The sequence below is a fragment of the Rhododendron vialii genome, chromosome 5a (assembly GCF_030253575.1).
Source record: "Rhododendron vialii isolate Sample 1 chromosome 5a, ASM3025357v1".
Classification (NCBI taxonomy): Eukaryota; Viridiplantae; Streptophyta; class Magnoliopsida; order Ericales; family Ericaceae; genus Rhododendron; species Rhododendron vialii.
Window position 1 is genome coordinate 12326456 of NC_080561.1, and position 14514 is coordinate 12340969.

Consider the following 14514-nt stretch of genomic DNA (forward strand, 5'->3'; position numbering starts at 1 on the left):
AAAAATGGATAAAAATAAATCAATTTAGGTAATTCATGTTTAAACCTTAATATTTTTTTTGAAAGAAAAAACGGATTAAAAGATAAAATATTTGTAAAATAATTCAATTATTAAGAAACTTATATGAAAAAACAGATTTCATTTTTTTTTTTAAATCTTCATAGTTGAAAAATTTGTAAAATAATTCAATTATTAAGAAACTTATATGAAAAACAGATTTCATATATATTTTTTTTAAATCTTCATAGTTGAATGGGAGGTAGATGGTTGTTGGATCATGTGAGTGGTAGTATAACCATGTGAGTAGTAGGTTCAACGAACCAACATATACAAAAAATTTCTATAAATAGATTTCATTTTTTTCTTCATCTTATCCCAAATATCATCCCTATTTTAATTTTTAGTTTGATATTCTCATTTTTTTGTTTTCATTTCAATGGCATGTCAGGAGTGGAGCGAGGAGGAGGAGGAGACGTTGTTAGAAAATCTTAAGAGCCTGGTAGATGGAGGAATTTGGCAAAATGAGAACAGATGGTTCATACTGGCATCCTTCGTAGTTTTGGAAACTCAAATGCGAGCTTTTTTTCCCAAATGTTGTATTACGAAATTTCATATCGAGGCAAAGATGAAGTAATGGAAGGCAAATTGTTTCCGACTACAAGACATGCTTCAGATTTCCGGATTTGGTTGGAATGAAAATGAAAATAGACAGGCGGTGGAGAATGAGGTTTGGAATGAATTTGTCAAAGTAAGTACTTTTGTTTTTAATGAACATTTATATACTCTTATTTATGAATAATTTGTCATATTTTCCATGTGTTATGTTTGTAGGTGAATCGACAATTTAGAAACATGAGGGACATGCAATTCCTCATGTTTAATCGATGGAGTCATTACTTCGTATGTTTCGGAGGTTGACGTTGAATGCTTGAAGAAGATCGTAGTTTGAATAAATGTTTGAAAAATAATTTATTGCTTTTTACCCTTGTAAGGTATCTCAAGTAGTCTAGACCACGTGACAAAATCGTAAGAGTCACGACCACCAAATTATTTTTTCTTTAGCGAGCTTGACCTCAATGAAAATTAAACGAGTTGAGCTCATTCACGAATCTTAATATGTGAAAATATCATAGAATTTATGATCTGGTACAAGTATAAAAAGAAAGATGTGACTAAAAAGATAATTTTTGGATTTTTATAGTCACTTTATCATTATATACTCCTTGTTAATAATCATTCAGACAGATACTAACCAAAATGTTTGTCGCATGGACCAGAGACGGATCTAGAGTTCGGCATACGGGGGCCAAGGCCCCCGCGTAGTTTCGGTTTTTTTTTCTCCAAATTTCAATATCAATATTAGTTGTATTTTGCTTGAACACATAAATATTGTGTTTTGTATCAGGTGTTATTTAAACATTTAAATGCTTTAGAATTAGAATTTGTCCATTTTTTGTCACAAAAACCAACTTCTCCCTCTGCTAGGAACAAAGAAAATTTACCCCGAAAGTACCCCAAAAACAGTAATCAATGGTTAAGATTCACTTTGATATGTGTGACCCAATCATCAAAGTGATTCTCAACCATTGATTACTGTTTTCGGGGTACTTTCGGGGTAAGTTTTTTTTGTATGTAGCATTCCCCTTTCTCATAAGTTATCCCTTCAATTATTAGTCTTATTTCTCTTTTTATCCCTCTCATTCATTACCCAGAAAACTTCTCTCAAAACCCAAATCAAACAAACAATTAAATTCTCAAACCTTGAAATTTTAGAATTTTGTTGTTTATAGTTCGGCCCCTGCGTGTAGGAAATTCTGGTTCCGTCTTTGGCATGAACACATCAGACATGATGATATAAAGATTATTATTCAGTACTCCTAGGCCTCGTTTAATAAAAGTATTAAAGGGGTGTGATTCGTAAAGATATGAGATTAAAATTGGGATTGATAATGAGAAGGGATTGGTGATGAGTATGTTTGTTCGAGATGAGATTAGATTATGTGATTATTAATATCATGTTTTGTTTCACATGGAATATGATTGGATTGATAGTATACATTTCCGTTTTTGCCCTTTACATGAGATAGGATTGGTAAGGAAATGAGATTAGTGAAGGCTATTTTCGTATTTGTGCATTGGCAAGAAGGGAATTGGATTGTTAATACCAAAAATCTCCCAAGGTATTGGTAATATCCTCTAATGAGGAGATTCACATGCCTATGGGACTAATAGCTCACACATTCATTGGGAAAATAAACAAGGGAAAATGACGGCCAATGACATGTTTTGATAATTAATATCCGCCAAAGACATTTTCAGCATTAACAATTGTTCTTAGCATGTTCTTGGAGGGTATTAATTATCAAAACACGTCCTGAACCGTCATTTTCCCAACAAGCAAATGATTAGTAATCCTTTAAAATTATCAGTCCAATCCCAAGGCCAAAAGAGATTAACAAACGGGCCCTAATGTTGCTATTGCCCAGGCCCGTTTTTTATCACACCGGAGTTACGGAGTACTAAGACTTCATTCCAAAAACCTTCTTAAAAAATAAGCAGCTTATTTTACATTTTCAAACTCAAAAATAATGTAAATGAAAAATAATATTTCAATTTTTTTGGCATCATATAAAAGATCTTATCGAGATCTTTCAAATAAAATCTATATTGCATATTTTTAGATTTCAATAAACCCATAATTTTTAGCTTGAAATTGCCTTCTTAAAAAATAAGAATTTTTTTTAAAGTTCCGGAAATGTTTGGGGAAATTGCCTTCTTAAAAAATAAGATCTAAATTTGGGGAAATGTTTTTTTTTTCGAATTTTCCATCCTAACTATGTGGAAGCAATTATATATATATATATATTTTCTCGAGGAATAGTATTCAGAGAAATATTTTCATGTTTTCCGGATTTTCCCCATTCAACTATGTGGAAGGAATTCATTTTTCTCAAGCAATACTATTTGGGAAAATGTTCGCGTTCTTCGGATTTCTCTTATTCTATCTATGTGAAAGGAATTCTTTTTTCTTCGAGGAGTACTATTTGCAAAAATGTTCGCATTTTTTAGGGGGCATTTGATAACCTTTTTGTTTTCAGTTTTTGATTTTCGTTTTTACTTTTTTGAAAAGTAATGAAGAAAACTTGTTTGGTAACAAGTTTCTACTTTGTATTTTTCATAATTTTTTTTAGAGTTTTTGTAAACTATGGAAACTATAAAAAGATGTTTTCCCCAAATTTTTTTTAGAAACATAAATATTACCAAACATGTTTTTTGTTTTTGTTTTTATGAAAACATAATTCTGTTTCTACTTCTAGTTTCTTAAAAATAAAAAAATGACTAGGTTACAAACGCGCCCTCCATTATAAGAGTATCCACAGTGGTATAATCAAAATAAAAAAGTTTATAAAGTTAGCAACATTTGCTCAAAAAGAGTTCAAATTGGAATAACCAAACTTAGAAACATCATAGCAACTCATCAAATTTTGGACATTGGATAATCAAAACTACCAACCTTTTGCCAATAATCAAATTTAATTGTCTTCACATTTCCTCAATCAAGTGCACCATCATCACACAAAAACCTTATTTCTTCCATTTTCAACATGTTTATAACAAAAATACTTTTAAAAACAGTTTTTTTTTTTTTTGCAAAAATAGTTTTTTTTACACTTTTTTTTTATTAAAATTGTTTTTCCCAAAAATTTTTTAAACAGTTTTTTTATTAAAACTTTTTCTATTCAAAAACTATTTTTTTAATCAAAATTTTTAAAAAACTATTTTCTCTTTTTCTAATAACCTATTTTTGTTAGTTTGAAAACTATTTTAAAAAAAAATTATTTTCTATGTCACAATTTTTAGATTTTATAAGTTAAAAATGTGATGTGGCAAGTTTTGGTTATTCAATTTTGATTGTACCATTGTGGATCTCTACATTGCTAACCTTAGCAACCCCTTAAATGGATAACTAAAAGATGATGTAGCAACTTTTGATTATCCATTTTCGATTATTCTACTGTGGATGCTCTAACTATGAGAAAAGAAGTAACCCAAGGTGTTTCTCAGATTTGATTCTCCTTATAAGCAAAATATTGGGGCCACCTCACCCACACATTGTGGGAGAGACTGTAGAGATTAATTCGAGATTCGCACAAGTTGCCCTTGGTTCACCTACATTATAAAAAAAAAACTAATCCGTTTGTTCTTAATTGATGGTCCGCTATTCTATTTTGAGATGTTTAAAAATTTTGGTCCCTTTTAAAAAATTAAATAACCAAAATTGGAAAGTTTCTAAAATTACCCTCATAAATATCTACCATTGTGATTGAAATAAGGGGTAATTTTGGAAAGTTACACGTTGAGATTGAAAGAGTATCCACGATGGCACAACGAAAAATTAAAAAATTTGTAAAGTTAGCAACGTTTGCTTAAAAAAAATGTTCATAATGGTATAATCTAATTTAGCAACCCCTTAACCAATAATCAAATTTTAGCTTTTATAACCAAACCTATCAACATTTTCTCTTTGAACAATCAAAGTTAGTGGGGTCTAATATTTCTCTCTCTCTCTCTCTCCTTCCATCACTATCAATAGACTCCATCCACTTACATTTATTTTCAACTTTCTTCACTAAAAATGACTTTTTGATTGCAATAAAACTAAGGATACCGTCCAAAAGGGACCCCGAACGGTTATTGATGGCGCGCTGGGTCCGCTCCGGCCACTGAACGATTGGGTTTACGCGAGAATCAATGGCATCCGATGTGTGTAGATGCTCGATACAAACGGCATCCGATGGGGTGTTTGGATGAAGCACCTACATATATCAGATGCCGTTTATTCTCACGATGGCCCACGGGGTTTTTTTTTATAGAATTTTTGGACGGTTCGGATCAGTTGTCCGGTAGCCGGAGTGGGCCCAGTGCGCCATCGGTAACCGTTTGGGGTCCCTTTCGGTCGGTGTCCTTAGCATCACTCTTTTGATTACGCACCATTGTGAGACTTTACAATGTTAATATTAACAACTTCTTAAATGAATAACAAAAAAATGAAGTGACAAATTTTAATTATCTAATTTTGATTATGCCAGTGGAGATAATATTTAACAGATGAGGCATGAGGAAGGAATTTTTTTATTTATTTTTATCTCCGGGAGTACTTTTGGAGAAATTTCCGCGTTTTTTGGGATTTCTCCTATTACAAGTAAATTTTTTTTTTTGGACCCGTCTTATTCCAATATGTGAAAAACGATTTCTTTTTCCTTGAGGAGTACTAGTATTTGTTGGGTAGTGATTTTGTCACACCCTTTTTTGATAATGTCACACACTGTAAGTGTATTTTTTGGTACAAAAATATATTTGCAAGGTGTGACATTATCAAAAAATGGTATGGCAAAATTATTTTCCTATTTGTTTGGGGGAAATGCCAAAAGCTCACGTTTTCCGGACTTTTTCCATTCCAATTTCCGACCAGAGAAAGTCAGCACGGATAACTTCTCCTAAGGTACCGAAGGGAATTGTACATACAATGTGCAGAAGGCGTGAGGGACCCAATTTTGGATTTCACACAAAAGATCCGAATGGTTCATTAATTTCAAAATAATCTTTTGGGTATCCTTGCCAAAAATCAGGTTAATTAGATATATGCAAGATTGATTCTGAATTTAGGATCTTAAAACTCTTGAGTAAAAACTTGAAAGAATGGGTAAACCTTTTACACATATTCAATTGAGGTGATTATTTGCAAACTACTTAAACAATTATTTAAAAATTAATGAACAGTTTAGATCTTTCGTGTGAAATTCTAAATTGGGTTCCACACGCCGTCAGTACATTGTATGTACGATTTGCGTCGGTACCTATATTGTGGGACTTAAAAAAAAAAAAAAAATCGGAGAAAGTCAGCAGAGGCGTGTGGGGACTGGGTTCAGAACGTGGTCAAATCTTTCGCACCAAATCCCCATCCCCCCACCAAATCCCTCCTCCTACTACTAGTTTCCTACTTTCCTCCTCTTCCGTCAAAATTGTCAAATCTTTCCCACCAAATCTCTATCCCCCACCAATTCCCTCCTACTATTACTAGTTTCCTCCTCTTCAATCAAATCTTTCGCACCAAATCCTCCCAACTCCACCAACCCCAACTTCAACCCAATCCTCTCTCTCTCTCTCTCTCTCTCTCTCTCTCTCTCCTCCTGCTCCGAAAACCTTCGCCCATTCTAGGGTTTCGAAGCTCGCTCTCATCCGCCCATTCTCGCCCTCGAATGGCGGCCTCGAGCGGCTTCACGATCTCTTTTGCCACGAAGATGGAGTCCAACTGCCTCCCCCATGCCCATCGCACTCTCTCTTCTTCGGTCGCCCATCTGCCTCCTTCGCCCGTTCGAGTCTTCAACAACAACCCGCTGAGGATCAAGACGGCGTCGTCCGACAGGGGATCCGCGTTTGTCCCCAGACGCGATGCGTTTGCTTCCAACGCTTTGGTTCGTGGGGATGAGGTGGGTATGAAGCCTATGAATTTCGCAGCTCTCGACATGCTCAAGACGTCTGCCGCCGACAGTGAGTCATATTCTTTGATTTCTGTTACTGTTTTTGTAGAAGTTATTTAATTCCGATTTTTTTTTCTTTTGTCCCCTTTAAACTATCCACATTTTTTTCTACTCCCTCCTTAAACTATGTAAACAACAATTTTGTCCCCTCGACTTTCTGTCTTGCAATCTATTTTGTCCAAAATTGGACGAAATTTTACCTAGGAATTGTAGAAAATTTTTACACTTTAATTCCTTAGTTTTATCCTTTTCTGCATTGCATCTCTGTGCTCCGGGGCGGACAGAATGGGGTGCCGGGATGCCTAGGCCCTTGCACAACTCTAAATATTCTCTGTTATTTTTTTAGTTTTTCAGGTTAATTTAGAAGAATTCTATGAGATTGGCCAGTGTGTGGAAAAAACCCCTGTAATTCTCATATAAGTAACAAATATTTTGGCCACTTGTGTAAAATAAAAGTACTGCTCTACGTATATACACACAAACTTAGTCCTACTAAGTAGCAATGTGTAAATCTATTAAATAGTTTTTGTTATAACTACAGAAATACACGTGGTTCTAGTCCCCGCGAAGTACCAATTTTGTGTTTGCTACTCTAAGACATATGTTCTGCTAATTGTTTGGATCACGATGTTGAGATCACGAGTAAAGCGTACCTAGGCGCACTACAAGAACCCTTGTCCCCATTATTGTGGATCCAGTCCATACGGGTCCTCTTCAGACTTTAAATGCTCCTGCTAGTGGACGGTGAAAGTGATCTCTCAGGGATTAGTTGAGTTGCACGTAAGTTGGTCCAGATACGGGAACCCAACGATGCTACGCCTGCGCGTAAGTTGTGAGTTCACCACCTAAATTCTTCCTTTTGACAAAACAGCCCGATGCAGAAGTCTTGGTCCTTACTCCTTAAAGAAATCTGACCATACGAAGAACAAATGAAAGAATCCAATTACTAATCCAGCATCCTGTCCTCAAATCATTTTTCTACTAGAAATAAGCCAAAAAAAGCTTGATCGTTCTTTCTTGGAGCATAAATCACGCAGAAGTGTCTGAATGTAAGACTTAGGATTCGGCATTTGTCCTCAAAGACTTCCTATTCTTGCACTATTTTACAATTTCTAGGCATCAAGGTTCATTGTTTTTCACTAGATCGAACAAAATGTGCTACAAACTTATTTATCGAGCTCATAAAACGGAGAGCAGACCTACATTTGCTCCTATGAATTCTCGGTCACTTACTTCTGCAAATCAGAGATAGTCCTTTCACGACCTTCAGTTTTACACGTCAAATATGTCATTTTGATGTGAATTATGAGGGTCTTATGTAGAATTCGAACCACCATTTTGTTGTGAATTATGAAGGAATGAATACCAAGTTTTGTTTGATACTAGCTTAAACGAAACCTGGTGTTCATGCCTTCTCGGACTCAGTGATTGATTTGCCACTATCGCAGGATTTGAACATTTCAGAAGTACTTGTGTTCCCTGGGTTTCGAGCTGTTACCACTAACACCAATGCTGACCAAAGAAAAGTAACAAGATTTGAAACAAAAAAAGGGAAAAAAGGATAGGAATTCTTTTTTGCTTGAATGTAGACTTCTAAAATTGCATATTTCTTTAACTACAAAGTTACATTGTGTATCAAATTTCCCTTTTCAGTTGTAGGATCACTCACGCCTAAGTGAATCCACATGGTAATAATCTGGGAGGCTGATTGTTAAATTCTATCGTTGTTGTTTTCGCAGGATATACAAAGGATAGGAGCTGTATTGTGGTCATAGGACTCAATGTTCACACAGCACCAGTCGAGATGCGAGAAAAACTTTCCATTCCCGAAGCACAATGGCCCCAAGCAATCAGTGAGCTTTGTGCTCTGAACCATATAGATGAAGCTGCTGTTCTTAGTACTTGTAACAGAATAGAGATATATGTCGTGGCTCTGTCTCAGCAGCGTGGGGTTAAAGAAGTAACCGATTGGATGTCAAAGGTACTCACCGCTTCTAAAAAAAGAAACAGAACAAGTGAAAAGGAGCAAAAAGTAAATAGCAACCCAAAACAACAAATGAAGTGATTTCCCATGTATCTTATATGGGGATTGGGAGCGCTTTTGATTTTAGTTGTTCTTTATGGTGATGAACCATGGTATGCAAACAAAACTTTGGCATCTTAGGTGTATAGGATTAGGCATATGGATTGCCAAAATGGAGTTGGTCCATGGTTTGAGAAGCAAAATTGTGACTACAGGGTGGTAGGAGTTAAGACTTGCCTAGCTCTTTAGCATTGCTCTTCGCAGTATCCAGGATGTTGTTTTGTATTTCTTTTTATTTCTTTTCGTCCACGATGGGTGGAAGACCATACATACAGAGGTAAATTAGTGTTAAGAATATCATACACTTGATGCCTTTTCGATAAAATTTTATTACTTACGAAAAAAAGAAAGAAAAAGAATATCAACACCAGAAGGGATGCACTAGGTGTAAACCATGCATCTCCATTATTTGCAATTAGAGCTGAACTAGGGTATCCATGCTTGATACTCAATATTTTACCTTTGTACCACACAACTAGATTATTTGTCTGTATGCAAACTCATTTGCATTCATTAAGTGAAAATATTGAAGTGACAATAATTTTTTCTATTGACCATATAGATGAAGCTGCTGTTCTTAGTACTTGTAACAGAATAGAGATATATGTCGTGGCTCTGTCTCAGCAGCGTGGGGTTAAAGAAGTAACTGAAAGAGAAAAGGAGCAAAAAGTAAATAGCAACCCAAAACAACAAATGAAATCATATGGGGATTGGGAGCGCTTTTGATTTGAGTTGTTCTTTATGTGGATGAACCCTGGTACGCAAACAAAACTTTGGCATCTTAGGTGCATAGTTTATCCATCTTGACACTCAATATTTTACCTTTGTACCACACAAATAGATTATTTGTCTGTATGCAAACTCATTCGCATACATTAAGTGAAAATATGGAAGTGACAATAATTTTTTCTATTGGCAGGTAAGTGGGGTTCCTGTTTCAGAGCTTTGTCAGCACCAGTTTCTACTGTATAACAAAGATGCAACAAACCACCTGTTTGAAGTATCTGCCGGCCTTGATTCTGTTGTTCTTGGAGAAGGGCAGATTCTCGCACAAGTAAAACAAGTTGTAAAATCCGGACAGGGAGTCCCAGGCTTTGGTAGGAAAGTCAGTGGGTTATTCAAGCATGCAATCACAGTAGGAAAGAGGGTTAGATCTGAAACTAATATATCCACAGGTTCAGTTTCAGTTAGTTCAGCTGCCGTAGACCTCGCTCTAATGAAGCTTCTGGAATCATCTTATGCTAATGTTAGAGTGTTGGTTGTTGGAGCTGGCAAAATGGGTAAACTTGTGATTAAACACTTAGTTGCCAGAGGGTGCACAAAAATGGTGGTTGTCAACAGAGCGGAGGACAAGGTTGCTGCCATTTGTCAGAATATTAAGGATGTTCAAATTACATATAAACCACTCTCGGAAATGTCTGCTTGTGCTGCGGAAGCTGATGTTGTTTTCACCAGCACCGCTTCAGAAACACCATTGTTCTTGAAAGAACAAGTTCAGACATTCCCACCTGTGAGTGATCAAATGGGAGGGAAGAGGCTATTCATTGATATATCCGTTCCTAGAAATGTGGAATCATGTGTTTCAGATCTTGAAACTGCATGCGTTTTCAATGTGGATGATCTCAAGGAAGTTGTGGAAGCTAACAAGGAGGATCGATTGAGGAAATCAATGGAAGCACAGGGAATTATCAAGGAGGAAGTGAAGCAGTTTGAGGCTTGGAAGGATTCTCTTGAGACTGTTCCGACAATCAAGAAGCTTCGGGCGTATGCGGAAAGAATTAGGGCCTCTGAGGTGGACAAGTGTTTGTCGAGGATGGGCGATGGCATCACCAAGGAGGAAAAGAGTGCTATTTATGATCTTAGTATGAGTATTGTGAATAAGCTCCTTCATGGTCCAATGCAGCACTTGAGATGTGATGGAAATGACAACCAGTCACTGAACGAGATACTTGCGAACATGCATGCTCTTAACAGAATATTTGGTCTTGACACGGATATGTCTGAATTGGAACAGAAGATTCGAGCCAAAATGGAACAGACACAAAAGTAAGCAAGCTGATGATAATCTCATTTGCGCTTGGCTTACACTACTAACCCAAATTTGAAGAAAGATGGGTGTTTGTTGCCATTTTCCCCTCTTCATTCATCAGCCGGAACTGTTGTTTCTTTTTGGGGTCCCCATAATTGTGATTCGGGACTATTACACATTTATACTGTTTAGGGAGTATACTAATTGTTACCCGGCATGTTAGTACTGCAGGTGAATTTCATAAGGTGAAGTTCACACGGTTGGAGAGAGAGAGAGAGAGAGAGAGAGTAAAAGAAATTTTTATAGGTACGCTTGGTTTGTGCTCCAAGCATTTTGTTGCTGTAGTTGATGAATGAATGACTCATGTCATTGCTGAGCTATTTTTACTTGTATTTAACCAATTCATTAATAAATGATTTTTATTTGTTTGATTCAGACATCAGCAGTGTTATTTTGTGCCATATTCTTCCCTTTTATATCTGTTGTCTTCTTGTCAATTTTGTCGGGATCACCTGACTTAGGTGTTCGGACAGTGGCTTATTTTGTCTTTATTCAAATTTTTTTCGTATCACTTGGCTTATTGTCATTTTTTTGGAGATTATTGTATCCTCACGACAAGAGGAATCTCAAAAGTAAATTTTTTTGACAGAAATCTATTTTTTTTTGAATAAAGACGAAAATAAATCAATAAGCCAATTTTTTCGTCTTTATTAAAAAAAATTGAATTTTGGTCAAAAAATTTTACTTTTTAGATTCCTCTTGTCATGAGGATGTAATAATCTCCAAAAAATTGATGATAAGCCAAGTGATACATAAAAAATTGAATAAGGACAAAAAATAAGCCACTATGGCTTATTTGTCCGAACGGTCATGCCATGACAAGCAACACTGTATAAAGGCTAGAGAAAAGGGCTAACCATAGCATAAAAAAAATACACAGCATAATATTTTGATTTGTTTACTAAGCTAATGATATCCGATCGACTTGACTTTTTAGGGAAATTATGAGACACGTCGGCCCTACAAAGTGAACGGTTCAGATCGTTTTTTTGAGCTCGGAACGCGGTCTGAATGAATGATAAAAAAAAAGTTGTATTGTTTTGGTACCAAATTCTGTTGACATTTGAATGAAATGGAGCACGACTGCATTTATCTAACTTCTACTACTCTCTCTTATTAACTTCAAGTGTTTGACATAACAGTATTGGGTAATGCATTAAAATGAGAGAAGACAAATCCTAGTTGAGAGTTCTAAATTTCAAGCTGCCACAGGCTCTGCTAATAAGGAGAGAAGAAATTGTAGTATGTCTACTTTTTTAGACAAAAAATTGGTTGTAAGAGCGTCTCCAAGAGGCTCCTTACTTCTCCATTTTCATCTCTTAGACGAGGCAAATCATCCAAAACCCTTGGCTGACAGCCTCATCTCTCAGCCAACTGCTACAGTACCACGCCAGCCCTGCCGAGGTACTGTAGCCTCTCTCTCTCTCTCTCTCTCTCTCTCTCTCTCTCCAATCTAGGTTTTCAGTGCTCCAGATGAACAATTCGATTTGGGTTTTTAGTGCTCCAAACGAAAAAAATCAATTTGGGTTTTCTGAGTTTTCTAATTTGGCGGCTGGGTTTTTCGTTCACAAGTTTTTCGTTCTGAGTTTTCAGTTCTAGTTTCTGATTAGAAGCTGGGAGTATGGTTGAAGTTTTGGCAGTGGTTGAATAGAAATGTACAATAATTTTTTTTATCTGATATGGAAGTGTGAAATTGATTGTGATTTTGAATTTTTTTTTTTTAAAGAATTTTGGGATTTGAGTAGGCATTTTGCTTAGGTTGTTGGGAGAGGGGTGTATTTTGTGACTAATCAAAATAGAATTTCGGTGTTTTGAGTAGTCAATTTGCTGAGAATGCCATTGAGACTGTTGGAGATGCTCTAAGGACTAAGGAGTATTGAGTACTAGCGAATGCCCGTGCCTGAAGGCACGGCTCAAACGATCAGCACATGCAAATAAATTATGAACTCACATGCAATATATCAACTCCTATTCAACGAATCCAACTATGCAAAAAACAATAACCTAAGCATATACATTGACATGTTTAACTTAAATCAGCAAATAAAGAACAAATAATTTTCTAATCCCTTTTGCTAAAACTTTAGTATTTCTGTTTAAGAATAGAAGAAGAAAAATAAAAATTGGTCAACCATATAAATCATCCACCCATTAGAGTAACACAACATAAAAAACTAACAAACATACCTATAACATCAACATAGAGAACTAACCAATTGTACTCCACAGTATAGTTGAATCCATAAGTTGTAGATGCCCAACTGCATAATAATAGTTATATTTTTTTTAATAAACAACTACATTCAACTATGAAGCTTTGTCTATCTTCAAAACTCCTACAAAGCTGTTTTCAACGGTAAAATAACTCCAGCCTTCCATCCGTGAAATTTCATCCTATCAGAGTCAAACCAAAGCTTTGTAAGAAAGCTACAGACATATTAGCTTCCAACGCAAATAGCATCTTATTAGAGCAGATAGTACACCCAATTTTAAAAAAATAGAAGTGGAAGCATACCCTCGAAAAGTATTCAAGGCCAGACCTCTACCACTTAATCATGCCTGGAAGTGATTCAAATAAAATTATGAGAGAACTCGAATTAACATGAATTCCTAGAACTTGAAATCAAATCTCACCATCAAAAGAGTATTCGGTTCACACCTAAAAGAAATAGACACAGAGGCACATTGATTTAACCAAGAACATGTAAACTTTTGAAGCTGAATTTTATCCTTCTATATTTTCAAGACACAAAACTCTAAAGCAAAATTTTTCTCAAATTGTGCCCAAAAGAGAGTAGAGAATAGAATCATTTATCGAGTCGTACTCAAAGCTAAAACAATAAAGTAATGATCGATGCCATATAAAAGTCAATATAGCACTTGATTTCAATGGCGTCCATAGCTTTCCCATTCACAACTTTGGGAATTATGTTCGATGGTGTCCATAGATTTTTCAATTCTTCATCAGTTGATTTCATAATAATTTCTATACTTTTTGGGAAATAAGGTCAAATTCTATTTTATTTTTTATTTTTAAATTTTTAGACAAATAGATATATTTAAGAGGAAAACCAATGGTAATAGCGTATAGGTAAAAGAAACCAAAGCAAACTATCAAAAATTAGAAGTAAAATTCACATCTACCTCTCAAACAAATTAACTGAATGACTTACCTATTCAGTGGTGTCCACAACATTTCTTTCTCCATTTCCTACTACCTGTGTATCGGTTATAGACTCAATAAATGCCACATCTTCTCAACTTTTGTTCCTTTTCCACAGGGTCATAAAAACAGGAGACGATATAATGAGATTTTAGGAGAGGTACCTGCAACCGAACAATGAGAAATTTGGACATTGAAAACTACTTTTCCCTAATTAATGCTCCACCAATTCCTTAAGGATCTAAAAAAGATAAAACAAAATGAAGTTTAAAGGAACCATGTATATATCTTGTTGTTTGTGTGTGTTTCAAGGATCTTATACATACAGTCAAACTTCCATGAGAAAAATGGTGTGCACTCCCCTTTAATCATGCGAAATGGTGACAAAAAGAAATATTTCAGTTTCTGACAAATACTTGGATGCCCCACCTGTTGTTACCACTTACCCGTTGTTGCTATAAAACACAGAGTCATGTGAAATCCTCTGACCTAATTAAGCAAGATACCAATGACAAATTAACAAATTTATCCCGACAAAAGTGTGCTGATGAGTTACCTGCTTAATGCCAGAATCATATGCTAGAGACATCTCTAGCTTTTGCTAAAATAAAACACATCAAGCTACAACATAAATTGG

General features: G+C 35.5%; 1 protein-coding gene and 1 long non-coding RNA gene across 2 annotated transcripts; one reads left to right on the forward strand and one right to left on the reverse strand.

Moving 5' to 3' along the window:
• Positions 1–6071: 6071 nt before the first annotated feature.
• Positions 6072–11089, forward strand: LOC131328025 (glutamyl-tRNA reductase 2-like). The gene is made up of 3 exons (XM_058361144.1): positions 6072–6552; positions 8282–8523; positions 9545–11089. Exons 1-3 carry the CDS (start codon positions 6261–6263, stop codon positions 10673–10675), a joined length of 1665 nt encoding a protein of 554 aa, XP_058217127.1. The 5' UTR covers positions 6072–6260; the 3' UTR covers positions 10676–11089.
• A 2742-nt stretch (positions 11090–13831) lies between these two features.
• LOC131328027 (uncharacterized) lies at positions 13832–14514 on the reverse strand. The gene is made up of 3 exons (XR_009200336.1): positions 14204–14514; positions 14042–14118; positions 13832–13932 (listed from the first exon to the last, which is right to left on the reverse strand). It is a non-coding gene; the product is annotated as an uncharacterized LOC131328027 (long non-coding RNA).